Genomic DNA, 26,906 nt, shown 5'->3' on the forward strand with positions numbered 1-26,906 from the left:
ATCTTCTGCTAAATGCCAATAATGTAATGTAATGAGTGGAGGGGAACTGAAGCAGCCTGGACATAGCTGCTCTGGCAAAGATTCAAGGGAGTTCCAGTTACCTTGGCCCAGACACCCTCAGATGTCGGACCCCACTAGGGTTACAAATTCCTTTGTCAAGTTTAAGCTTCTGTGTGGATGCTGTATTGACGTAAGCAGTTAGTCCAAGAGGCCAAGTCTGGAATGCCATGATGTTTGCGAAGCCGTTTGCTGAGCGGATGAAGCACATGATGCATTAATTGAAAGGACATAATACAGGCTGGCTATGGTGCATTACACTTGATGAACTAACAGCAGTAACAACAATAACAACAACAGTGTTGGTTATTTACCCAGGAGTATATGGGCTGATTCAAAAGACTGCTTTATGAAAGGATTCATGATTTTACATTCCTCAAGTTTTAGGCAAATGTGTTTGAGAGTCATTTAGGACACATTTATTATAAAAGGAACAATATGTATTATAAAAGGAGAATCTCACAGTGGCCCTTTTAAAAAGAGGGAAACTAACTCACAGTGTAAAATTTGATTGTTCAGTGTGCTGTCTCTGTATAAGATTGGGGTCCTTGGCTTGAGAGTGGCACTCAAATGTTAATTACATTGATGTAGCACACAGAAAAGATGAAATTGAGATTATATGCCTATAGATTACTGAAAGTACATTTTAATTTCAATTCCAAAACACTTGACATAGTTTGACATCACTTGATTTGTACAGATCATTGACACTCCATTGACTTGAGAACAGTTTGACTTCTACCTGTTATACAACTGTAACTCTAATTCATGTAAAATATGCAGTGTATTATATTTTATATTTTATATTAAATTACTGGAAATGGATTATATTATTAGCAATCATAAAAGTAAATCCCCCGGTCAATGGGCTGTGAAAATCATGGAAATTACATTACAATAAACAAACGAAAACACAAAAACCTGAATTTGTTTTGTATGAATCTTCACTATCTGTCAGACAACGTCTGGCAGCAAACAAAGTGAAAATACAATTTATTTATCTCCTGGCAATATTACATTACAGTACAATTATTATGGCTACAGTGACTCCACACTGCCCTCTACTGTTCACTGTCTTTCAACAGGCTTAGTCCTTGCACAGTGCTCTGTGCTGGGCTGAAAAATATAAATATTGCAATATTGGTTACCTTTGGTGTGTTTTTCTAACTTTAAAATAACCTCATCAGTAAAACCAAGTGACAAGGGCCACATATACACTTTGGAAACTAAGGCAAACTAAATGACTTTCTGCCACTGGCTTGGTTTCTCACATATTTTTCACATGCAATTTAATTGAAATCTTTAGTCCCTCTCCAATGTAGTCCCCATCGGTTCTCATCTCAGAGCTTTCCATGTGCTGAGACCCCAGCTTTCAACAACACTGGGCTCATTTCATTTTGTGTCTTGTTCTCTGTTAAGGGAGTATAACCAGTGATATGATGCCCTGATTTCTCTGTATTTGACGTAATACTACAAATAATCAAAAATGCTAATAGAGAAGAAAGAATGCTAATGTAATTTCAGACCAATATTATAACCAAATTTCTTTTCCATTATACTTTTTTCCAGCTCTCTTGTTATACAAGTCACCAATTCCTCTGAATTTTAATGCTACAAAGGCATGCTAAAAATTATATTAATAGCAACAGATGGTGCAATCTGCCACAGTTAAAATAATTTAAGACAAGGATCACTGACAGTATCATGGGGCTTACTTGGAAAGTGTGTTGAAAGAGGGCACCATGGTAGTTGAAAACGTTAATTACATGGTTACATATTTACCCATAATTACATGCTCGCATGAGCAGAGCAGTAAACATAGACTGACAGGAGTCACTGTGTGGGGAAACTGATGTCATTTGTTTGTTTCTCTCTGCAGCTATATGCCACCAATCAGAACCACCCTATACCCACCCATATCACCCTACCCCGCCTGCCTGATGAAGCTGGTCAGGATTCAGATTGGGTAGAACTTGAATGGGACACCATTTGGGAAAAACCAGGTTCCTGCAGGAAATAGTGTTTGTGGGACAGTAAAAGGCAGGCTTCCCCCTGAACCTAACAAGAGACCATGTCCCGGTGCAGTGATGGGGGCACTGTGTTGTGGGAGATGGCATCTTTAGGATGAGATATTAAACTGAGGTCCTGAATCTCTGTGGTTATTAGATATTCCATAGCACTTCTTGCAAAGAATAGGGTGTTCCCTGATACCCTGGAAAAATTCCCAAAGAGACTCTTTCAATCTGGCATCTAATAATCACCCCTCTCTTGCCACCTCGCTTGATATTTAGTGAGCATCCTGGTACAAAATAGTTGTTGTACATCACACAGGTGGGTCCTACACATTAGTGGTGATTGGTTCATTGCTTCATTGTGAAGCACTTTGAAAACTTTTAAATGAGCTTTATAAATTTAATCCATTATTACTATCATGTGACCTTCCAGAAGCCCTGAAGAGGAGTAGTACCATAAGATATCAATCCAAACAGAGAATGATGGCCCAGAAAGACAAATGGACACAAATTAACTGTAATCAGACCTCAGATTTGTTTGTTTTGGTCTGTAAACCTGCTTAAGTGTGGATCAAACATTTCTCATCCAGGATAAAAATTCATGTGATCCCGATGCTCTCAAGAGAGACTCAGCACTCAAAGCAGTATGGGGAGTTTAAAACATTGTTCAAAACTTTGTTGTCTGCCAGGAACTGCAGTCAGCACAGGTGGCATTCCAATTCATGATTTGAAGCTCTGAGAAACAATGCACAGACCATCTCTTATGTGAGTGTGACTCAGCTCCAGCAATACTGGTCCTGCCCAGACAAAGGTCTGTCCATTATTGCATTAAACACTTGGATATACTTGTCATGCTCTCTCATCCTGCCCATTCAAAGGTTATTAATCTTTCCTGTCCTTCTGTTCTGGTTTGCCAGTATGAAAATACAACTGCAAATCTGTAGTTTTACCTAAATGATCAGTGTAGGAAGAGATGATGTGCCTGTCTTCTTAGATCTTCCATTTTCCATTTAGAATAACAATGTATGAGATGAATTCAATCTACATTTTCACATTCCAGTTTAGATAAGTTGTTGAAGTTCATAATACTGGTAATTAGTTAAAAGTAAATAAAATTTTATTTTATTGCTTGACAAATGTGCTCAGTGTTCTCGTGTGTCCACATATGGGACACATACGCTTACAAGTGTTGTCCTGTTTGGCTCTCATGGCTGTGTGTAGCAGTAATTAAAGTTACTTTTTATTATTACTCATGACCTCTCATTGCACTCAGCCACTATATAGCCATTTTAACATGGGCACTTTTCCTTGCTGCTTCTTTTCTTCTTCTATTTTGTGCCTGTTTAGCGGGATCATATGAAGCCCTTTTAACAGTGAGGGCAGTTCAGTACTCTCTGCAAACATCTCTGTTTTGTGTCTTGAAGACAGAGATAATCAAAATTCCTAACATGCAGGGTCTCAATGGCCTGTGAGATGCAATCAGTCATTGAGGTTGCCTCAGCAGAGAGACCTGTGTACTACAAAGATTTGAACTGCTATATCACTTGTGGTGCCTGCGGAAGGCAGGTCTCATCCTGGGTGTGTAAGACCTGTTGCTGGCTGGGCACAGCACCTGCCATTTGTGATCTCTGCTCATTTTGGCAAGCAGATGCGAGTTCAGATGCTGAATGTTAGAAGATGTGATGGTCAATGAGGACCATTAAGGGTAGCTGGTCCTCAGGCACCATCCCTTTCTTTTTCAGTCACCCTGTTGAGTTCCTGGTGAGCAGTGACAGGCTGTCAAAATGATTTAATAGCCACAGGCTGCTGGGAGAGGGTGCCCATATAAATGAGAGTGGCTATTGTGTAACTAAGCAGCCATTTTTCATGGCAAGTTATACTCTCCCAGCTTTTTGCAACAGCACATTGTAACCTGTGGCCTAGCCTGAGTAGTAATACCTTAAAATGTTAAATTCGAACATCGTGTTTTCTAGTTTTATTTCAAGTAGTTGTAACTGTATTTGTATTTGTCTCTTTACAGTTCAACCCAAAGGAATGTGTGCTCTGTAATCACATTTCCAGCATAAGATTAAAGTAATATTGCATATAATATAATGACATTATTGATGGAAGTCTCATTAACCTTTTCATTCCCAAAGCACACCACAACCTTCACATTGTCACATGGGGACCTTCACAAAACAGCTGCTTGAAAACAGGCATGCGTTTTTATAAGAGGGGAAAAGTCCACAAGCGGCAAGCCCTTCAAGCAATAAAATGTGATAATGTGGAGTCACAAAGGTTGGGACTGAAGTCACCCTCTGTGTACCAGGAAACGGAGCTCACTGCTTTATGAGGAAAAGTGCCGGCTGGTACCAAGGGCTCTTATTCTGCACATGTTCATGTGATTGGATTGACACCACAGGCCATGGAGCTCAAAACCATCCCCTGCATTTTCCTGATGTTTCTACTGCACAGAGACTGCCAAGCTCAAAGTAAGTTGTATTCCTGTTCTTACTAATTGCTGTGCTTTGGTGAGTAGGTGGTGTGCCTTCAAGAACTGGTATGAGATTGGTGTGGCCTCAGTTATAAATCTATCGAAAATCAATCAGTAAAGTCATATCCTATAATAGTGTAGTCTGGTGTTCTGCACACTATAATAGTACTTAACAGACGGAGGCTTGGTCTGGTCAATGCTTGACACACATTTGTACAAGGTGACTGGCCAAATGTGAAATCTAGACCTCTACCTGAGCTAACTCAATTCTATGGAACACCCCCTTTCAAGCTTTTTCCCTTATGTACAACTGTTCTGGAATTACCAGTTGTACATTTTTCCCAGCTAATTTATTCTAGCACCATGGACTGTCAGTCATTATCAGATGATGCAGCTGATTTTGAATCTAGACAGTAAGGCTGAGGCTGTGCTCAAGATATGAATGCTGTACCAACTTCAAGTTTTAGATAATACAAAAATGCTGTGTTCTGATACGTTACTGTTACACTTCTGTGTCCTAAAACTCTTTATTCTTTTCTGCCCACTCTCTAGTTTGTACAGGAGAAAGTCAAGTGAGAATTAAAGAGAACAGCCCACTTGACACTATTGTTACCACAATCACTACTACAGAGCAGAATGTGATGTTCACTCTACGGGAAAATCCAATGGAAGCTTTCAGAATGGAGGGTGCAAATGTGTTGGTGAACAAATTACTGGACTATGAGGTATGCTAACTGATTGATGACTTTGGTTTGACAGTGTCAATGTTAGGAAAGCTGTTTTCAGGAATGTGATCTTTGAACTTGGCTTCATTGGCTGGGACAGTTTGAATGACTGTGGCAGTTGAGCATCCATCTGTCACACCTTAAATACAGGAGTATTTAGCAGGAGTATTTTGTCAGATAAATCTGACAAAAGATATATTGCAGATCTGGTGTCTAGCATTTAGACCAAAGTCTAACTTGTAGCCTAAGTATTAATATCGGTGGGTCACTACAGCAATCAGGCATCATAACCATTGCCTTTGTAAAAGTATGTTTTGTAAAGTGAGCACTGCATTGTACTTTTCTGAAAGTGAATCACATTAATGCATACAGAGTTGCACCTAAATGTCACATATTGTCACTTTTAGAGAATCAATTTTGTATTTATATATATTATATATATATAAATTTATATATATATATTTTTACTCTTGTCTTTTGCATTTTCCAGACACTGCCGAACGCAGGTGCTATCCTCATTAGTATTCAGTGCTCCAAAGATGGACTTCGTCCTGTAAGTATAATTTATTCTAGATAGAATGTACATGATTTATATCACTTGTTACTCTAAGCAATCAATGTGACAGAGCTACTAAAAGCCACCAATGGGTCAAAGAAAAATGTAAAAATTTAAAAACCCATCCACATCAGTATTCAAAAAGAAATTTTCACAGATTGATCATTTATTCACAGCAATATTTATGATTACTACATAACATTAACAATATACAGTGTTAATACTATTGAGAAGGAACTTAGGCGACATTGGTCAGGAATAACTATGTAGTGGTCACAGAGATTGTGTGTGGTTACATGAAGACAGTATGACCAACTCCAGATTTAAAAACTAAATCTCTATCTCACAATCTGTTCAGGTTTTCTTGCTGTTCTGAAGCCTTTTAATTTGGATCTGGAACCATTATGACTTTAAAATGACAAACAACCTTTACATCAGAGACCAAATACTTTCCCATAGACACACATGCAGCAGCTAGAGCAACTGAAACAGATTAAAAGAAAGAGGGAGAGCATATTCAGATAGGGATTATCTAATTTTACTCAAAAAAATGAATGAATGAGTTAAGGTCAGAAAATATTGACCACCCCAAAATTAAATTAATTAAAAACCTGTTACTGTTAGGGCTGTTATTCGACCTTTTATGCATTGGGGGGTCAAAACGCATCTGTTTACCTGTGTGTAAGTCTGTGTTGTTGTTGATGGAGTTGCACTAGAAGCTAGATAGAACACTGGTTCAATAATGTACTAGAGAGATAGTATTACTTCTACTGCTACTAGTAGTACTGATGCTGCTAATAAAACAATGATAATGATAGTTGTTTGCAAAACATGACAGCTTAGTTGGAATTCTAAAAATTCAGGAATTTTTAGGAATAGTTTGCACTAAATTTCCTGGATGTTGGTGCTGCTGAAGTTTCCTAATGAGCAGGATTGCAGTCACATCTGTGTCCCTCTGCCAACTCTTCAAGGCTACTGTGGGGATAGTTGTTCTTGTGGAAGATGTGAATGACAATCCACCAGTGTTTGCAGAGAGCCAGTACACTTTCAGTGTTAAAGAGGTGAGTTTACATACTTGAGTTTCACTCGGTAAGGAGACCCGCATTACCAAATGCATGCAGCTCTTGCTTCAGTTTTTGTGTCACAAGATCACTTTAATAAATGTAAATCATAGTTACATTTTCAGGACTTTTTCTGTGAAACTTATCGAGGTCACAGTGAAATGTACACTATACCCTTCTTTCATTTGACATCAATTTGTGTGCTGTCTCTCCACCTCCGATGAGAAGGCCTAAAGTAAAATGATTGACACCTCTCTCATTTTAGTTGCTGCCGGTGGATACTAGTGTTGGTAGAGTTGAAGCCACAGATGCTGATAATACAGACTCCCTCTTTTACTATTTGGAACCAGAAGTAAGACTTCCCCACCCCATACACCTTTCCATTGACACATTTGCCTTGAATTACACATTTGTATATAACAATAAAGAAAGAAACATTTGCTTGGAAATTATATCTATGTTTCTTCATGGGAAATAACAATTATGACACAAAGGGGAGAACTAATCTACTATTCTATTAGAAATGCATAGATTATCTATTACATGTTCATTTTCTTGTTTTCACAGAATGAATATTTCAAATTACAAGCTGTCAACAACCCAGATATAGCAGTGAAAAAAATTATTGATTATGATGTAGTCAAACAAGTTGTGATCTATATACATGCCAGGGTAAGTACTGTCTGCTGCCTCTTTACCTAAACAGTCTGGCTCTGAATTTAGACTTGTGAATCAGGAACCATGCTATCACTGAAGAGCTAAAATACCTGTAATGAGCCTATTGATACCTGTCCGGGTCAGTGTTTTGATGGCATTCTGTAACGTTGCGAAGGTCTGCATTCTATAGATCCATGTCTGAAGAGTTTCAGGAATAATTCAGGCATCTGATGACATATTTCCATAGGACACCCCTGATCCTACACTGCCTGCAGGAGTCTTCCCCCCAGCCACAGCAACCATTACACTCAACATTGAGGATGTTGACAACCGCCCACCATGGTTCCAGCCCTGTAGAGAAATAGAAGTTGGCTCAGCTAAAATCTGCCTGGGCTCAGGGTACAGGGGAAGGGTTAACTTGACAGAGAAAGAGGTAGATCACTTCAGCTCCCCACTTCTGTGATCCCCTGCACTTCTTCAAAGACACTGAGTGAAACCTTCACCCTTAACATGCATATTTTGGACATCGGATTTTCTAGCATACTTTAAAGTGACCTAAAATCTAATTAAAAGTCAAACACTTTATCATTTATTAACCCATTTCAACTACAGGAGGGTATTTTGCCACTGGAACCAGATCCGTTACATGCCATAGATGGGGACAAAGGCCGGAATGACCAGATTGTTTACAGTATTTTTGGAGGTAACTGCACTTTATTTCTCCTTTGATTCTGGGTTATTTGTTGACATTTAGTTACTTGTGTTTCAGTTATGGATTCCATAATTCCTTTACACGGGAATAAATTCAGTCATGATCTGTTTTTCTTTGTATTGTTTCTTTTGTGTCTTTTTCTAGGAAATGAAGCTGGGATATTTTCACTCAATGAAATCAGTGGAAACATAACAATGGTGAAGCCTGCAGATGTTGCTGGCCCAATAGTCTTGACAGTTTTGGTGAATACTTTCAGATTTGTTCCCTAAATGTTCACATGAAACACAGCAGTGCAGCAGAATAGCAAGGGCTCACTTTCTTCATTTATCGACGAATAAATATATGTTCAGAAATGCATGCTCTTCCACTGTACTGTGTAACCAGAAAATAGAACCAAGCTCCCCAGATCCCAGTCACTCTCTTCTGCTGAAGATTAGTGGTGTCTAGCGAAGTGGTGTGAGAAGGGTTTTAAGACTCAAAGCTGGCTCTCTAATAAGGTCTGCTTTGAACATAACTGCTGCCACTAGACGTGACTACAGTTTGATGTTTGGTTTTGTGTGCACAGGCTACGCAGCTTTTTAACAGGGACCAGTTTGCCACGTCATCTGTGACCTTTGAGGTGGTGAAAAAGAGCCAGAACCCCCCAAGGTTTGAGAAACAGCAGTACGAAGGGTACATATCAGCTAACTCTGGCCTTGACAGCTTGGTGCTGGAAGACAAGTCCTTCACCACACCCCTCAGGGTTCAGGCAAAGGATGAGGATTTCTCCAGTGTAAGGACAACTGAATTGGTCATTGAGGCTCACAGATGGTGGTGCTGTCATTCACAAGTTATATCTCCTTGATTCCACTGAATCAAGCTCACACTGCAAAGTATTGATGGATGCTAGGCCCACAGGTTAATTCGTGTAAGACTACAGAAATGCTTCTAATAAAGCAACTTTTGTGTCTGCAGGGAATAAACCCTGATGTGAGATATGACGTTCTAGACAGCAATGATTTCACTGCAACTGCAGAAGGGTTTATACTTTTGAAAAGAGAAATATCGTCAGGTACAGTTTCTTTACAGGTAAGTGAATTGTTCCCTTTTTAGCTGCAGCTGTTATTTGCAACATGCTATTTAAGAGCTTTTTTAAACCATCTGTTTGGCCCTCCCATGTGCATGCAAATAGGACATGTAAGATAGTAGTGTCTATGAACAATATGGAAAAGTGCTTTTTACAATAATGTACAATACAATACAAGAAACCAGTGAACATGTGTGTTGGACATGTAGGTTCATGTATTTTTCATAGTTTGTGGTTGACAGAAGCATGCAGAAAGACAGAAAAGGACTGGATTGTTTGTCTTACGGCTACTAATTGCTCAGGCTGACCTGTGTTTCTGTACAGTTACGAGCTGAGGACATCTCCAATGGAGAGTCGGGCACAGCTGCGCTCACTGTTCAGGTGTTACCAGGTAAGAGCTTAGGGTACAACAAAGACATTATTGTTGACATGCTCCGCATGTCCTCCGCGTGATAATAATATAGTGGCCAAAACACAGAAACATTTTTGAAAGAAACAAGTTTTAATTTCCTTCCTCTCCTCCACAAAAGATAGAATAACACTAAATTCTGCTTGCAGTCTGAATAAATAGGATGAATTGAGCTGTTAACTGGACTACTTGCGAAAGTAAAAATCCCTTTTCACTGGTGAGGGAGCGCGCCTTGATGACAGGCTGCAGCTTAAAGCTGGCCTAAATGCTGTTCTTGCAGGAACCACCACTGACTTCCCTACCACTAGCATATCTACAGCAGACATGGCCACCGCAAGCACACATCTTACAGGCAGCACGACTCACTCCCCTTCTAGCAGCGCCCCTCTGACAACCCCAGAAGAGCCCACCATGACTTCCTCAAGGAACTATACCACAGGTCCTCAGACAGGTAGTTCTACTCCTCACTTTGAGCAACCGTGGGAATGTCTATCACTTTATCCCGCAAGACCATAGACTGCAGCTCGTGGAGTAGGGTGGTATGAACTGAAAGGCTGAAGGAGAGAGGGTCTCCCCTAATGCACCTCAATGCCACTATATTTGTCTTTTCCCTTGGGTTCCCCTACCTTAACAGCCTCTGAGAGTTGAAGTTGAATGTTTGCTGTCTTTATGGCCTCTCTTACCTCAGCCATCTTTACATGAAATCTGCACGCATCATTAGAAATTATAAATTACATTGCAAAAAAAAACAAACAAACTATAAAGTCCACCCCTTGCTAAAGTTCTTGAAGGCCATCATAGCAAGATCTGTTCCTTAATCCATGCTGGATTACTGTGTTCTGATGCAGAGGGAGCTCCTGGGCCTTCAGGGAAATACCATGAAACAGACATGGCTGTCCTTGGTGCCAGCCTGGCTGTGACAGTGGTCCTCTGCTTGGTCATCATTGGCCTACTTGTCTTCCGCATCAGGAAGGGCAACGAGGACTGGAAGAAGCTCTCTGAGGCCAGCATCTTCCGAAGCACGGTGAGGTCTTCCTCCTGCTGTTTGTTTCCATATATATGTGCCACAGAGATCAGTATGAGAGAGATCATTTTTTTCAGTTTAGCAGAGTTTGCACTGTAGTGCTTAATTGAGTTTGCAGAGATGGGATGTTTCCCCCTGGATTTGTCTCTAACGGTTTGCTTGAATACCTGCTCCTGCAGCTGGGCTCCACTGGGCCAAAGGATGGGATGCAGTATACCAACGATGGCTACCAGAATGATGGGGACACCAACAGTTTGGGATCAGACCTCCCATCCAAGCTGGAACTGACGCTGGACGTGGAGCCCGTGCGCAAGGCCAGCACAACAGCCCTTGAGAATGAAGCACCCCTGGTGTCCGTGGCCCAGTTATCCACTTATGATACGATGTCCAAAGAGGGCAGCCTGGCCGGGTCTGACAAAGCAGACAGTGAGAAGGAGGTGAAGCCCATCCTCACCAAGGAGCGCAGGAACGAAGAGGGCTACAAGTCCGTCTGGTTCAAGGAGGACATTGACCCAGAGGCCAAGGAGGAGGTGGTGATCATCCCTGATAACAGGGACCAGGATGGTGACGAGGATGAGGACTCCATGGACGGAGAGGAAGGAGATGATGGCTCGCCTCTCCACACCCCAAGAGTGTTTTTCACCACCCAGGATGATGTCTCAGCCCTCCAGAACCCTGATAAAAATGGAGCCTCAGACTCTGAAGGTGAGGAAGGAAATGATGCAGAGCTGTAAGCCAGTGGTTAAAGACTGTCTGGGGAGATGGAACGCATCTCACAGCCCAGGATACACTTTCCAGGTTGGGACAGTCTAAACCGCTGGAAATTACACCAAGAGCATATATTGAGCTTTTCATGTTTACCATAAGGCTTCATAATATGATATAAAATACGTACTACATTAACACTTTAGAACTAATATGGCAGAATTTCCAGAATTTCTAGCTGTAAAACATAGAATAACCCTGATTAACAGAACCTGAAAGAACATTTGACTTTGCTTTCCCCTCCCATGAATTTTTGAAAAATACTTCCATACTGTCTGCCCGTGGCTTATTAGTAACTTATTTTTATTTCTGTCATTAAAGACAACTCACTAGAGTATGTAGAAAGAGAAACAAGCCAACCTGTTTTTGTTGTTGTTTTACTATTAGAAAAGATTTGGGAATTAAAAAATGTAGAGCGCAATGCTAAATGTATATTAAGTAATTAAGATAAACATTTGTAAATAATTATAATTACTTTCTAAGTATTCTGCTGGAATTGAACTCCTATACTTAAATTCCTATGCTTCGATTTCCCTGAATTCTAGATTCTGTTTTTGCATGTTTATAAAAACTGGATGTCAAAGATGAACAAGGAACTCCTTTATAAATTGCATAATTAAAAAATTTTGATGTGAGAAAACCAAACAACAGGTATCCACTGAAAACTGAATCACTAGGTCTCATACAGTAGCATTCACCAGCGCCAGAATGACAGGCACTGAGAACAACCCCTGATCTTTACTGTTTACTCATGATAAGCGATCCATATTGCTAGCTAAAAAGAGCAATGGACTGACGCATACAGGTGCACTTTGACCACAATCCGTGTGCCATAATCATAAATATGCAATCTATAAAGATGAGTTGTTAACATTCACCTGATAAAGCCAAGGAATGCTTTGTTGCTGGGACATATTTGTGCGAAGCCAAACTGGAAGAGGTGAAGAAACCTATATTCATTACTTTGGTGTATATGCAAGAAACGTCTTTTGAGACCACACAAACAAGGGTGGCTTTACACATGCAGGTGTTTCCATGCGTTTACATTGAGTAACTGAAAACGATCAAAATGCCCCACCAGCAAAGTTGAAAGGGGCTTACTTTTGTGCTCCTTGGGTTATATCACAAAAGTGGTTTAAGTGGTTTCTAGTAAAAAAAAAAAAAAACTTGCAAGCCTTCTAGATGGTCCAAGCCTCTGTATTATATTGCAAAATATTACATACATACTCTAATTAGATTTCACACTCACACACTAGATTTCAGAGTAGTACCTAATGTACCTACCTGTACTTTCACACTGCAGTGGGTATCAGCCCATCCACAAAGGGCAGCCTCAGATCAAATATGTGTAGTCTCTGCCATGGGAAGCCACTCTGCTTCCCATGGCATCTTGTTTAACTGGTTTTATGATGGGAATCTGTTGGACCACTCATCGGCGAAGGCCAGCATGGCATACTTGCTTGGGGAAACGTTTGTGCATATGAATTCAAAACTCAAAAAGATCATTTTGTAAGTGACGGGTCAACTTGATTCATTATATAACTCGCAGGAACTTGCAAAAAAAGCCTGTCTTTTCATTACTGCCTTAGCATCCACAATGAATGCATGACAATCACACAAAAACAATAGGTTGATATAATAAAATTTCTTTATTGTTTCATTCAATTTAACACAACATACATTAAGTTGGGGACATCAGTACATTTGCCTAGAAAAACAAAACAATGCAAAATAACTGGCAGTTGTTTAAAAAAAATGCCAGTACCTCTTAAAAATTAAGACAAACCACACACACACACACACACACACACACACACACACACACACACACACACACACACCTGTAAAACCCCCAAGCAATCCTGATAAAATTTTCTGCCAGTTTAAATTCTATAGCCACATTCATTTTGATCATTTCGCTTTAAAAAAAAAAAAAAGTTTCATAAAGTTTCAGTGAAGCACAGTGCAAATTCAACACAAATGCATTGCTAACAGAAATCATGTTTGTGCAGATTCCTTAGTAGTTTTTTTTTTTTTTATTTTAGTTTTTCCCCACTCCTCTTCCTTTGAGAGCCAATTGTCAGGGACAGCTGAGGTCATACCTACTTGGCCTTAGCAAAGCCCACCCTGTTGTTTTCTCGGTCAAATTCAGTGTAGTACTGGCCAATGAATACATCTCCCAGAATCCACAGGGGCCCAGCAGGTGCAGGAATGTCAAGCCCCATGAACCCACTCAGACAGATACTTTGACGTGCCTGGCTTTCCTGCACAAGGATGAGAATGAGAAGCTAGAGGGTTGCTACTACATGCTATACTCCTTACTATGCTAGAGTGTACAGCAGCTCTGCGCCGGCTCTGCTCACTCATCTAATGAATAAAGAGAGTCTGACTACAGGGTCACCACACTGAACCGAACAGAACAGTGAGTTATCACCATAGCCATTCTTCAGCTACATGGGCTAGCCAACTAAACGCACAGATAAGCACACATACCATGACTACACATTTACCTAGTCAGAAGGCAAAGCCCAAAATTTGTAACATTATAACAAACAATGTGATTATCCAAAAAAGAACAATAATTACATCAAATTTTCTTGTATGGTAAGCAGTGTACTGATTGTCATGTCTCCCCTAGAATCAGCCAACTAGACAAATATCAGTGTAGTTTTCCTACCAGTTAATTTACGTAGTAATATTGTGTTTAATGATGATAATGCTACAAACTTGTAGAGTCAATACTAACATTGACAGATATCCAGGAGTTACAGCTGCAAACATTATAACAGACGTAGTCATTTTGTAACAATATTTTTCCTGCTCAACAAGATATTACAAACATTCAAAAATTATTTACACACTATTGAACAAATTCACAGATGTGTTTAACTTCACCTAAACCATCTATTCCCAGTCATGCATTGAATTTGATGGTGGTACTTGTCAACTTGTATTATGCAATGTGGCTAAAGTTTGGCTGCACCTTGCAACCTGTTCTGGATAAGAACATATACTAAATAATTCAACTGAAATTGTAGTTCTATTCTTGAATATAACTAAAGTTAAGTACTTGGAGAAAATATGAAACCAAAATAAATAAATAAATAAATAAATAAATAGATAAATGTACAGACTACAAAGTATTGGTACACTAAACTGTAACCCGGTCCTGTCTGGACAACTAACTAGTCTAATTTAGCTGAGTATGTGAGGAGTCAATCGATAACAATATACAGGATATTTCATTGAAATGGAACTGTTTAACATATCTTCTCCATCATTAAAGACATATGTCATTGTAAAACATTTAATATGAAAACAAAACATTCTGAAGTTGTCCTAAACTTCCTTTATTGTAATCTATAGTTTGGAGGAGAAAATGCTGAATATTTTCATCCATAGTAAATCTGTCAGAACTGCACTGATTCTGAGTAAATGTTAATACTGCAGTAGCAGTCTAAACTTCATGTTCCAAGTGAGCGGAGTCTCTCTGTTTGTTGAATGAGTTAGTGAACCTGGGCAGAGCTTCTGTATGCTCTAGCATGGTCTTTTAGTCACTATGATAATAGATTCTAGTTTGTGCACTGAGTAGTTTTACCCATCTCAAAGTGAATCAATTGTTTAAAGCTAATGTCTTCACATGCACAATGGACAAATTAACAGCATCCATCAGCTCCCCCTTGTTAAGGACTACAGCCTGTTAGAAGTCAAGCTATGTGTAAACCTGAGAAATGCTGCCCTCTACTGACTGGACACTTGCCTACTCTGCAATCACAACCAACCTAATACCCAAAACTACATTCACTCACTGAGTACCTGGGTCTCTTTTCACTAAATCATGAACTGAATAGAAAAATAATATCTTAAATGATAGATATAAGAGAGTCCTCACCTTGAGAATGTATTGCTCTCCAGTCAGAGTGTAGGCCTGTCCACCCAGGACAAAGGTGATGGTGGGCAGGTTGGGCACCTTCTTACAATCAATCATGTACTGGAACACAAACAGTGATACCCCTTAAATGATTTCAGAACAGCATCTCATGCTTGTCTAATTCATAGGGCATGATTACTCTGGATTCAATTTCTTTTGCTCCAGGTCTGCACAGTACCAGAGAGGGAATGACAGCATTCCAGCAATAATCTTTCCCTCTGTCCTGACATGTGTGACTGAATGATTTTTACACAGCCCACAGGCCACACCTACCTCACCCTGGATGAGGGGAACAGCCCCGATGGCCTTGTGCAGTGCCCTGACTTCAGCAGTTGGCCCAGTGATGAGGGAGGTGCCTGTGTCCACAATGGCCTCACAGCCACCCTTGCAGAGAGTCAACTGGCTGCCAATGCCCAATCTGACCAATCAAAACACAAGGATGAAATCAGGCATTCAGGATCACTTTAATATCACTCTGATTAACAAACAGCACTAAAGGTAAATGAGCTTTGATCTGTGGTGACACACAGACTCATATGACCTTTGCACTTATGCTCATTTTGCAGGGCATCATTTCACCATTTGCGCACAACTATAGCATTGCTGTAGAGTGAATAAAACACATCCTGTATTTGTTCAGTAGACATGAATTTGTATGCAGCTGATGGAACAGAAATCAATTTTTGCTACGTACAGCCTTAATATGTAAAATTTAACTAATTCACAATGGTAGAAATAATTCTCTTCAGTACCTAATGACTGTGACAACCCAGGTTCGCTGGGTGGCTTTGAAAACTCTGCTATGTAAATGTCAGCCAAGATCTCAGTATCAATGGAAGGACATTTTGACTTGTCCTGGAAAGACAGGCCTCCCTTTAGAGGGTCCCACTCTACTCTGGCTAAACATTATTACATTGAGAACTAAGGCCCCTGGGAAGCGCTCCATGCCCAATAAATGGTATTCGGTATCCCCAATTAGCGCACTTAACCAAAAACCTTCCATTTTGGGAACTTAATCTCATGAAAAGAATCAATGCAGCGATTGAGCCTTCTGGGAAAATGTTATTTGACGGGTGCGACTGTGGATGTTCTGGGTGTGTTTTATTACTACAAAGAGATTGTGAGTCAGCACTTTAGAAATGCACCTGGCTCTCCCTTTCAGACAGTTTTTGTTAAAGGCTCAAACGTTATTTAGCTCTCTGGTGCTTGTTCCCAAAGCAGTGTGGGATTTGTGGAGGTCCAGAGCACCTTGATTGCTGTTCTGTTTCACTAGCTGCTGAAGAGATGAGAATGCAAGGGAGCACTCACCCATCCATGTGGATCTGCCAGTAGGCCTGTCTGCTGATGTTCAGGTAGTGGAACTCTCCAGTGTAGTACTCTGGGTCGGTCCCTCCCAGCAGCAGCTCTCCACCGGGCTGGGTCTCTGGATCCCTGCCACAGAGACAGTCCACTGAGTGCAGGCATACACAGAGACTCCCCGTTTGCAATGGTGGATGGGACACAACCATTGCGCAACAATATAAAAATTATAATAAATCTGAAATGGTGGGCGAGCTGAGAATCACCTGTTCAGGTAGAAGGAGAAAACATTTTTCTCCACCTTTTTCTGGCTCATGATGTTGTCAAAGACAGGGACAACCCCATCCACTGAGATACGGGGGTAGGCCATGCCCAAGATTCCATCGAACTTTGCGGCGATGAAGGCTACTCCGGGCTGTTTGATGGCCTCCCCAAACACCTGCTTCTCCACAGAGATATCGCCGATCTGACAGGAGAGAGTAGGCCCCTGATAAAACGCTGTCCCAAAACAAAAACGCTACTGTAAGAGAGCTCCCTTACTGGGAAGTACAGTATCCAAACATACCGTGCATGTATCTTGGCTGAGATACCCAGACAGGCTACCAGACCCATACTGAATGGCAAAGGCAGTCCCATTCTTCACATATGTGCTGGACTTGCCAGAATTATATTTGTGGTGAAGCACTGTGAAAACAAAAATGTGTTTTTCATTAAGGCAAGACCACTATGATTAACCTCTTCTGTGTCAACATCACAATACTCAGATTCTTAATGTCTTTCAATAAAGACAGAAAAGCACAGCATATAAGAAGAAACACACTATACTGTAAAGAAGGATGCACTCTGACATCTGCAAGCTCACATAAGTGCTGACTTACGGCAGGCGATGTCAGTGAAAGAGCAGTGGACAGATGGCACCCATAAGTTGGAGGATCCCGTGTCGAACACCACTGTAAATGTCTGGGGCGGAGTGCCCAGGCCGATCTCTCCATAGTACTGAGCCTGCAAAGGCACACACACAACAGCCATAGCCAAACCTCACAGACAGCTGGGAGAGTGCTGCTTATAGGGTTTAGTATTTTAAAGGAAATTTGCTGTCCTTCACAGCATATGGACTGGCAGACAGAGTGCTACAGAAATCAGATGGGCCATCCAGATGATTTAAAGATCAGAGAGTCAACCCAACAGGTTTCAGAGCTGGGACATTGCTGAGGCCACAGCAGTCATTTGACCTCAACACTGATTTGGAAATACAATTTCAATCACCCTTGCTTTACTACAACAAAACAAAGAAACGCTTCACTGCTGAAGATACAGACACAATCCGTTCACAGTGTAGGAGTACCCTTTTTCCTCAGGTAAAATATCAGCTCCTACATACAGTTCTGCAGAAACACTAAATCTACACGTCCTTCCCAAAAACCTGGTAAAGAAAAAAAGGTATGAGATCGATTAAACAAGGTGAAATTCAGTCAAGTTTGGCATCTACAAAAAACCGGTTTCCACTTAGAAGTGACTCAGCATTAGTTCCCACTCTCTCACAGTTTCTTGTCCCTCCTGCAATTTGTACCATTTGTATACCCTTGCAACCTGCCCTAGAGTTTCCAGCTCAGAATTTAAACACTTTGAAGACTGCCTATTGGTTTCAGGGACACAGTTTTTAACCCATCTTTCATTGTGGAACAGAAGCATGGTAACACAGCAAAAGGCAAAATGAAATGTGTGCTCTATGTGTGGTCATGCCTCAGCCAAGCAAATAGGTTCTACTGTTGTCTTCATACATTGTGCTTGTCTGTCTGATGGCCGATAAGTTTACTAGTTGTTCTGGTAGCTATAGGGGTTGCAGATCTGTGAGATCTGGCAACAGAGGAAAAAAAATCCCTTGTCACCATTCATGTGACTATGAATCACCAGCCAGGTCAGAGACACATGTACTTTCCTCTTCGGCTATAATTGGACTCAGCATGTTTACAGGACTCTTTTGTTCCAGTTTGTAAGGCTGACACAATATTATCAAATTCAATGGTTGAACTGACTGAAGATTAGAAACTGGCAGGACAAAACAACAACAGAGTGCCATGCCCTTTGTGACAGTAACAGCGCTGTTCTGCATAGCTGGTGTCAGGTGGTTAGAAACGCACGGATTGTCCCCTGCAGTGAATCACCTGTCATGAGACAAACTGAACTTTTGTAGAGCTCTCCTGATTGGTTATGTCAATCCTCCTCAAACAAGTACTGTAAAATCAGGCCACAAAGATCTTTGAGAAACAGGAGGTCTGGTCTAAGTACCTGGTACTGTTATTAAAAAACTGCTCTGTAAAAGTCTGCTTGTAGACAGAAAACAAATTAATAAACCTGCCTTGCCAGGAATGTTTACTTGGTGCATTCAGCTAAGCACTTTCCACTTCTTGACCCCTTTCCAGAAAAAAACTGAAAAACTCTACACATAAATGTTTTGGTTTGGAAGTTGAACTGCTTTTGTATACTTCAGGGTGTGGTTCTCCCCTGTGGATGAAGGATGAGAGTGGGGTGCGGGCAGCGGATGGGTGAGGTGTCTCACATCAAGGAAGTTCTTCAGTGTCTCTGGAGTGGGTCCTTTACTGGAGGGGAAGCCGGTGTTATACTTCAGGGACTCCTCTCCAGCGAGCAGCTCCTGTACACTCCTCCCAGAGTCTGACAGTGTGCGCCTGATGGAGCGGAACTTTCTCAGAGGAATCCTGGAGGCAAACAAAAGATCCTGTAGATGGCCAAGTCTCATACCCTGTACCAAAAATGGGCAGACAAATGCAGTTCTGCCTGCAAAAGTCTTACACAAACACACTGAGGTTTGCAGAGTGAGCTGAGTGACTAACTACAGGAAATCGAATGCAGCTGAAAGTTTACATCAGTGAAACAATTTCCTGAGCCTGAACTAATTAGGTCACAGTTTACTGATGCTAAACATGGGTAATTCAAAACAAGTCTAAGGGTGCTTTCACACTAGAGCTTTGGTGCGGACCCGAGTCCGCTTGTGCCGTTAGTTCGGTTCGTTTTGTTGATGTGAACGCTGTTTTCCGAACTCGGGTGCGCACCAGGGACCGTACCCGAGTTCTCCAGAAAACGGGGGTCTGGGGTACGGTTCACCTGAACTCCAGTGCAGTTCGCGTTTGGTGTGAAAGCTATTCAATCTAAAACCAGTAAGTAAACGCTATTGATGACGTGTAATTTGTCATTTACTTGTCGCATCTAAAAACTATTCGGGAAATAATTGCAGATAGCCACACTGTTCGCTCACCTTGCGGGTATGCGTATATGCTCTGCAGGCAAAGCTGCAAATTCATTTCGCATTGCCGCCTATCTCCGCAAAAACCTCCTTATCCGAGCAGCTCGCATCACTCTCAGACAGCGGGATGCATTTACAGCATAGTAAAAATGCCGAACACAGTTATTTTGGTGCTGACACCATTTTAACAAAAAAAGATAAGAAAACAAATACAGTAGGTATAGTGTGGCTTTCCATTTTGCCTCCTTTTGCGTCGTTGCCTAGCGACATTGGTAAACAAAAGCTGCACGTCCCTCACGTTTGATGACGTACCGGAACAGGGTTCGCAACCAAAAATGTAATGTGAAAGGAGACCAGTGAGTTCTAAACATTAGACTAAGTAGTTCGTTGAAAGGTGGAGTTTTTTTTTTTTTAAGAAATAACACACAATCAATTTTCTTTCCAGTGTAGTTCACAGGACCTAGTCAAGAGGGTGATTCTAATGTAGGCCAATGAAAAAAATTGAAGCCAAAATTCAAAATTAATACCTTTCACAAACAAGATTTACTGGACAAGGGATTCTGTCTGCAGGACTATGAGCCAGATTATACAAACAGCACAACCACATAAAGTAGTCCTTTATTAAAGAACGTCTCTTGCACAGATCAGGTAGGACATGGTGAGGTTCAACCGATTTGTAGCGCGTCGCTTCCCAATCACAGCCACCTTTTTCGAATCCGGCAGAAGTCAGGTCACAAATCTAATAATTTGTCGGCGCCTCACCCAACAGTTAACTGTTACAGGTTTACCTTTAGGCTATATCGAAAAGGTGGTGCAGACAGATACAGTACGCCATAGCATGGTCTACTAATTAGAACTACTGTTTTGCAAAACGCAGTGTCTGTTTTTGAAGTATCCGTTTAATACGTATTTATGCGCACTATCGAGTGCAACTTGTTGTACCTTATTTTAGGAGGCACCATAACTAGCTGGCTAGTTAGATCAACGTCTCCAAAGTTGATGGGTTGAGTACCCATTTAGCTACTTAGCATGGATAGCAAGCCAACCAGCAAACTGTAACACCGTATCTGAGAAACCATATCTCACCTATCAATGGGCTGGCTATCAAGAGATTTACCCAATTAATTGTCTAGTTTCAGCCTCTACTAACCAAATTACGTTAGAAATCTGGTCTAGCTAATTCTTTATATATACTGCAATGTTACGAGCAAGAACTTATATTAACTGAAACTAGCTAACATTTTCGAGAGCAAGAGTCTTGTTGAAGACAGTTAAGATATTACAAGAAATGAAAAGCAACACTATACACAGAAGCTAAATAACAAAACAAGCTTAATGTGCACGGTTGCCAGCTAACAGATTGCTAACCAACTAGCAATACTGGTCAGCAAGTGTAACATGCTTAGGCAGCCGGTACTGCACGTTTAGCAGTGCATGTCACCAGTAGGCTATACAGTTAGTGGTTATGAAACATTTAAAAATGTCTAACAGACAAATAAAACTGGTTGTCTAACTTACCGGACAAGTGCATCGGACGTCCAAGCAATGACAGCAAACAGACACAAATACAAAAACTTCATTTTACAATGGTACTAGGCTAATAGTAACGACCAGCACAAGAAGCTTTCGTAACTAAAGCTGCTCCGCGTTAGACGATCTGAACAATGACCCAGCAGGTCGCCTCTAGATTAATAGCGCCAGTCAGCTGATGGGAGTGTAAACTCAGTCATGTGATAACAAAACAGGATCAGTAGAGACAATTTATCACTGGGAGCACACACCCTTGACTTGGCCTTTTTATGCGAAAACAGTTCCGGCAGTCCTATTTCAGTCACTAGTAGCAAGTTCCGTTAAAAGGAATATCTGTTATATTTAGCATTCTGACTCCACAGTGGATATAATCAGACATCGGGGTTCTACACTGAATATTTGGAAGGCGTCCACACACATACACACACACACACGGTAAAAGTGCGGTGCTTAAATAATGTTACTGAAGCGATTGTGGTGATGGCAGTAATGATTCCCCAAGGTGCAGACAGCAACACGTTAAAAAATGTATTAGATGTTCGAGACATCCAGTTCACACGATCTTTTCATTGATTAGCCTATTTCTGTGTTAGGAAGTAAGTTGTTCATCGATTCTATCCACGGATTCTGGCAGCATACTAACTACTGTATATGTGACGTTGTAACTGAGAAGTCACGATAAAGGCACAAAACTACTTTATTCATCGTCGTTTTTCTCACATTCATTTATTTATACAATATTGAACCACCTCTTCTTGACTTTTCATTTATTTTTCCAAATGTTATTTTCCTTCAGTCATCACAAGGCACTATTACGGTAAACGGAATGGAAAGGGAAATGTTCCATGTAACAATATAATATATTTTAATTTACACAAATATATTCTGAGCTATAATGCCGTTCAAGAATGACTTCGTTTTTTTCAAGAGTGGACGTTTTTTCAAAGAAAAAAGGACTTAAGGTTTGCATTTTAATTATAGAAATAAACTGGTGTAAAAGCACTATTTTGAACCATCAACAACAGAAATAGTGCTTCACTTATCAGATGTAATTCAATTATATACACAACATAAATTGTTGAGACCGATGGAAAACAATCATTTGGATTGTCTTACGTTCGACAAGTTTTTTCAAGCTATTGTGTGATGAGAACACCATTCAAGAGATTTCTTCCTCTAAAAAGCATGTGATGAAACAACATGTCCAAGCATTTGAGATTGTGGGTTGTGAAACACTATGTACCGAGTCAACATGTTACGTTTTTGACTAGTGTTGCTGACACTTGGGAGTCTTTGCCAACAAAAATCTATGGAAACGGCAAGAAATTGATTTGTCTTAAGTTATTTCATGTAAAATGAAGGGTACCATAGTAAGACGACAATAAGATGGCTAAATGAATTGTAACTGTAAGAAACACACTTTCAAGACAGGTGGGTTGACATCTGGTTTATTAGTGAGTAAATATAAATGTAAAAGCAAGCACACACAACAGAAACACATAGTTATCACAGCCCTTTCCACCGTTCACTTCTCGTGACACCTATAATCCCTTCACATTTAAAAAGAGTAATTAGGAGTAAGGCATCACTCCCAAAAACAGGCAGTCACATTGGGTCTTCTTCCATAAGTATATATACAATTCTGTTTGACTGACAACCTTTATATGCATGAGGATCTCTTTCAATCAATCTCATTTAAATACAGTACCTGTAAAACATGCCACCAGCTGAGAACAAACAAGTGACCCTGCCTTTCTACAAGGTGGCAGTTCAGCTGAGTTTCCTTCCAACGGGAATTAGATGGATTTGATCAAATGTTTTTATGTTGCACAACTTGAAGCACTGCCAAATGAGCCTTGCACAGATCTTGTGATTCAGTTGTTTCTAGTCAGCAGAGAAGTAAAAATGAGGTAAGGCATTGTGTGAGCATCCAGAATTGCCAAATTAGCAAAATATGCACCAGACTGACCAAGACTTAATGATGATCTGTGCTAATACACACAATTCAACCAAGAGCACACAATACAAGTGCATGATGCAAGTGTTGGTCATATCAGAAAATACATACAAATTAATCATGCAAAACCGTGGCAACCTTAGCAACGCTGCTAGTGACTTTAGTTGAAAAAAAGCTGCTGATTCTGGCGACTTTCTAGTCAGAGGTCTTATTGCTGTGTGTTCTTCACGAACTGTGTATACGTTTCAATTCCTTAAAAGTCATTAATTTGGACTGCTGTTAAAACGCGTAATTTTGTTAGAAAATTTGGTGTAATTTTCCACCTTTTGGCACTTTTAACTTGCAAGCATGTAACTCATTACATTATTGTCATTTAGCTTACATGGCTTACAATATAACTTGTCACCCATTTATTCAGCTGCATATTTACTGAGGCAATTTTCCATTAAGGTCCTGAGCGGCCAATCGAACCGAATCAAAGTTTTCAGTTATGAGCCCTGCTCCTAACCATTACACCACACTGTCACCCTCATACCTCAGTACCATCTATCTGGATCCTCTGTTTGGATATAGGATATACAAGCTCTTCTTTAAATCCCTACACAAGGGGGCATCACTAAATAAATGCAGTGCTGTGATACCCTATGTTCACGACAAGCAGAGCCTCAGGCAGTGAGGGAAAAGACAGAAAAAAAAACATGACAAGAAATATGGCCCCAGTTTTCCTGATGGATGCCATCAGCACTGTGCAGGGACATTTCTGGCATTGTGCAGCCCATGATCATACAGGATGTGAGGTTGTATCTGGGCCAGGATGGGGCTCTGTGGAGCCCCAGCGAGGCAGAATGCCTCATCCACCTCCAGCCCCCAGCCTCGCAGCATCTTCAAGGCACCGGCACAGGCGTCCCTGGGGGTCCACACAGTTACCAGGCAGGTGCAGAGTGGGCTACCCTCCCGCCCAAACCGCCTCCTCATCTCTCCGATGACCGTCGCAAACTCCTTCATGGCACCCTGAAAGCAGAGCACAGCATTTTCAGAGGCATGAAAGCCACTGGTGGACATAGACATGACCTGGAAACATGAAAGCAAGGTCTGCTCAGCCAGTGTGGGCTACCTTCGCAGTGGAGATGCTCTGGAGCTGAGGCTCACTGAACCCTTGTTCTCGCAGAAAATGTGCCATGTCGTCTGAGAAGCCCAGCACGTCTCCAGAGAACAGAACCCTGAGGGTGTCAGTGGTGCCCTGGCCACGCTGCTGGTACAAGAGTGCTGCTGGAAAACCTTCCCAGGAAACAGAACACAGGACCTCCTACCATACCAGAACTCAAGGTAGCAGTTACAGAGATGGTGTGTAGGTTTCTTGAAGGTGCATGCATTTACATTTGTATGTGGTAAAAAAAAAACAGCAGTTCAGATAACTTAATGAAAATACCCTCTTTCAAGGCCTTGCCAACTTCATCTGTGTCTGTGGAGAGAAACAGTTTCACATGGTTGGACTGCAGGCTTGCAGCAAAATCCTTGTCACTGCAAAAGCAGAATCTACCAATCTCAAGGTCTAGTTGGAGCAAAGAAAAAAAAAGGAAGCAAAATTAGTGCTCTTTTTGACATGGTAAAACTGTTAAAATCTCATCACTGACGACAGAAGAAATGAATCTCAAACTAAATCTATGAATTTCCATTTGCCATTCAGTGGCATGCGAGTTCTCCACAAATGCAAAGAGTACCATAATGCAATGCACTGTTGACCACTCTGGACTGACTTGCTGGGCTGACGTCATTAGAAAAGAGTATCACATCGAACAGCAGCATTTCATTAGCGTTCTTCTCCAACAGTTTCTTGTTCACCTGCTGTACTGCCTGAAGGGACATAGGAAATATCAGACAAAATAAAATAACCCCTCCCTAGTCATGGAATATTGGTCGCACTATCTGACTTTCTATATAACACATATTCAGCAAGTGTTCTGGGTGACAGTTTATGCTGTGAATGCCATATATGGAGTGAGAGGATGTAATTATGTTATTATTTTAAAGATCCTCTTTGTATGTCATCAATATGCTCCTTTTGATCTCTGTGATCAACTGGCAAAAACTGTGGCTTTGCATTAGAAAAACATGAAGCCATTTACCTTGATGAATGGGAAGGCTATGCCCTCTCTGAAAGGTTCATTATCTTTGACTGTAGATTTGGGTTCAGGTTCCTGCTTGACCTTCTGCAAATGTAGCTTTAGTTCTCCACCCAGCTCAAACATAGCATGGGAAGACACTGCTATGACCAATGCCCTAGACGGGTCTTTCTGTATGAAGAGAGGATGGGAGGAGGTTGACTGTGTGCTGTCCACCTCACAAAAATGCCACCAATGATTCAAACTGGAAAGAGTCAGCAAGGCAGCACTGCCTTTGTAGCACAAGAATTGTAACCTGATTCCTTTCTCAATAGTCATAACCCACATATATCTAGACTGAATGAAAATACTGTGACTGTGGCTTCTTACCTTTAATGCTATGCGGATCTTTGTTTTCTTTTGCGACACACTATACTTGTTTGGTTATGACACATGCATGCACATTGCTGCAATAATTCAATTCACCCACCTGTTTGACCCCAGGGTTCAAAACAATATTTGCATTCATCCTGGCAGTTTAGCACGGAAATTTGGCAATGAAGCGCTGAAGAAACAAAGCGTAGCCATTAACTCTTCCCACCAACCAAGACACAAAGAAGACAAACGAACAATGCAATCCATTCGCCATGACAGTTCTAAGGAAATTTACTCATATCTTACCTCGATTGTTTACTTGGAAAATCCAGAATAACCTGTCTCGCCAGCTAGCAGTAGTTTAGTTAATCAACCTATGTATCAATGTAACTGAAATAGCTGGCAAGCTCATTCGTTGCTAAATAACGTTTACAAAGTAACTCACGAGCTGGTAAACTGTAACACGTTTTATATCGAAGAAATATAATCTTAGCTTCATTTATCTGATCTTACATACTTCTGAAGTATACCGCACGACCTCTGTATATTCTGCTGGCAAAAACACTTGCGCTGACAGCTGCAGACATTAGCATGCTAACTTAGCTAGCTACACAAACGACCTAAACCAGGCCAGCATAATGTATACCGACTCATGCATACACATCGGATGGCGCTATATTTCGCAAATGAAGTGCGAAACACACAACTAAGGTTAATGATGTGTTTAGAGCACGCGGTGTTTTACTTGCGCTGTGGCTATAAATATTGACGTTTTCTCCTGTTCCTCGTCTTCCTTGGCAGGTCAGTTCAAACGTTATTGACGGCAATTTCGGAAAAGCACTGCCACCTACAGTATTGGACTCACATAGCAAGATAAATCCCTTCAGCCAAACTAAACTGAGGAAGAACAACATCTAACAGTTCCCCATA

General features: G+C 40.9%; 3 protein-coding genes across 6 annotated transcripts; 1 reads left to right on the plus strand and 2 right to left on the minus strand.

The window, feature by feature from the left end:
* Positions 1 to 6,749: 6,749 nt before the first annotated feature.
* Positions 6,750 to 11,489, plus strand: LOC118781657 (cadherin-related family member 5-like). The gene is made up of 11 exons (XM_036534664.1): positions 6,750 to 6,887; positions 7,153 to 7,239; positions 7,455 to 7,559; positions 7,792 to 7,977; positions 8,157 to 8,247; positions 8,401 to 8,498; positions 8,822 to 9,028; positions 9,211 to 9,324; positions 9,647 to 9,713; positions 10,580 to 10,755; positions 10,935 to 11,489. The coding sequence occupies exons 1-11, from the start codon at positions 6,750 to 6,752 to the stop codon at positions 11,487 to 11,489; spliced, it is 1,824 nt and encodes a 607-aa protein (XP_036390557.1).
* Positions 11,490 to 13,324: 1,835 nt separating this feature from the next.
* LOC118781799 (cathepsin D-like) lies at positions 13,325 to 21,688 on the minus strand. The gene is made up of 9 exons (XM_036534883.1): positions 21,531 to 21,688; positions 19,311 to 19,467; positions 17,629 to 17,752; positions 17,316 to 17,434; positions 17,017 to 17,216; positions 16,760 to 16,882; positions 15,725 to 15,869; positions 15,413 to 15,511; positions 13,325 to 13,784 (listed from the first exon to the last, which is right to left on the minus strand). The coding sequence occupies exons 1-9, from the start codon at positions 21,590 to 21,592 to the stop codon at positions 13,623 to 13,625; spliced, it is 1,191 nt and encodes a 396-aa protein (XP_036390776.1). The 5' UTR covers positions 21,593 to 21,688; the 3' UTR covers positions 13,325 to 13,622.
* A 1,293-nt stretch (positions 21,689 to 22,981) lies between these two features.
* On the minus strand, positions 22,982 to 26,803 carry LOC118781801 (cytosolic 5'-nucleotidase 1A). 4 transcript variants are annotated; one of them, XM_036534886.1, is made up of 7 exons: positions 26,722 to 26,803; positions 26,092 to 26,166; positions 25,626 to 25,793; positions 25,221 to 25,353; positions 24,929 to 25,051; positions 24,614 to 24,777; positions 22,982 to 24,510 (listed from the first exon to the last, which is right to left on the minus strand). In XM_036534886.1, exons 2-7 carry the CDS (start codon positions 26,128 to 26,130, stop codon positions 24,238 to 24,240), a joined length of 900 nt encoding a protein of 299 aa, XP_036390779.1. In that variant the 5' UTR covers positions 26,131 to 26,166; positions 26,722 to 26,803; the 3' UTR covers positions 22,982 to 24,237. The 4 variants fall into 4 exon arrangements, with proteins under 4 accessions (XP_036390779.1, XP_036390780.1, XP_036390778.1 ...); XM_036534887.1 differs by lacking the exon at positions 26,722 to 26,803 and adding an exon at positions 26,283 to 26,511 and having other exon boundaries at positions 24,929 to 24,961; XM_036534885.1 differs by lacking the exon at positions 26,722 to 26,803 and adding an exon at positions 26,283 to 26,505.
* Positions 26,804 to 26,906: the final 103 nt, after the last annotated feature.

Source organism: Megalops cyprinoides, chromosome 8, assembly GCF_013368585.1.
Source record: "Megalops cyprinoides isolate fMegCyp1 chromosome 8, fMegCyp1.pri, whole genome shotgun sequence".
In the NCBI taxonomy this organism is placed as follows: Eukaryota; Metazoa; Chordata; class Actinopteri; order Elopiformes; family Megalopidae; genus Megalops; species Megalops cyprinoides.

Coding starts and splice junctions, on each gene's coding strand:
- LOC118781657 (XM_036534664.1), top strand. CDS start 6,750: ATGAGCAGGATTGCAGTCACATCTGTGTCCCTCTGCCAACTCTTCAAG. Junction 7,978..8,156: donor TTAACTTGACAGAGAAAGAG/GTAGATCACTTC, acceptor TTTCAACTACAG/GAGGGTATTTTGCCACTGGA. Junction 9,029..9,210: donor AGGATGAGGATTTCTCCAGT/GTAAGGACAACT, acceptor TTGTGTCTGCAG/GGAATAAACCCTGATGTGAG.
- LOC118781799 (XM_036534883.1), bottom strand. CDS start 21,592: ATGAAGTTTTTGTATTTGTGTCTGTTTGCTGTCATTGCTTGGACGTCC. Junction 17,435..17,628: donor TTTCACTGACATCGCCTGCC/GTAAGTCAGCAC, acceptor TTGTTTTCACAG/TGCTTCACCACAAATATAAT. Junction 15,512..15,724: donor TTCCCCTCATCCAGGGTGAG/GTAGGTGTGGCC, acceptor TTTGTGTTCCAG/TACATGATTGATTGTAAGAA.
- LOC118781801 (XM_036534886.1), bottom strand. CDS start 26,130: ATGAATGCAAATATTGTTTTGAACCCTGGGGTCAAACAG. Junction 25,794..26,091: donor TGAACCCTGGGGTCAAACAG/GTGGGTGAATTG, acceptor CTCTTCATACAG/AAAGACCCGTCTAGGGCATT. Junction 25,052..25,220: donor CAACAGTGCATTGCATTATG/GTACTCTTTGCA, acceptor TGCTCCAACTAG/ACCTTGAGATTGGTAGATTC.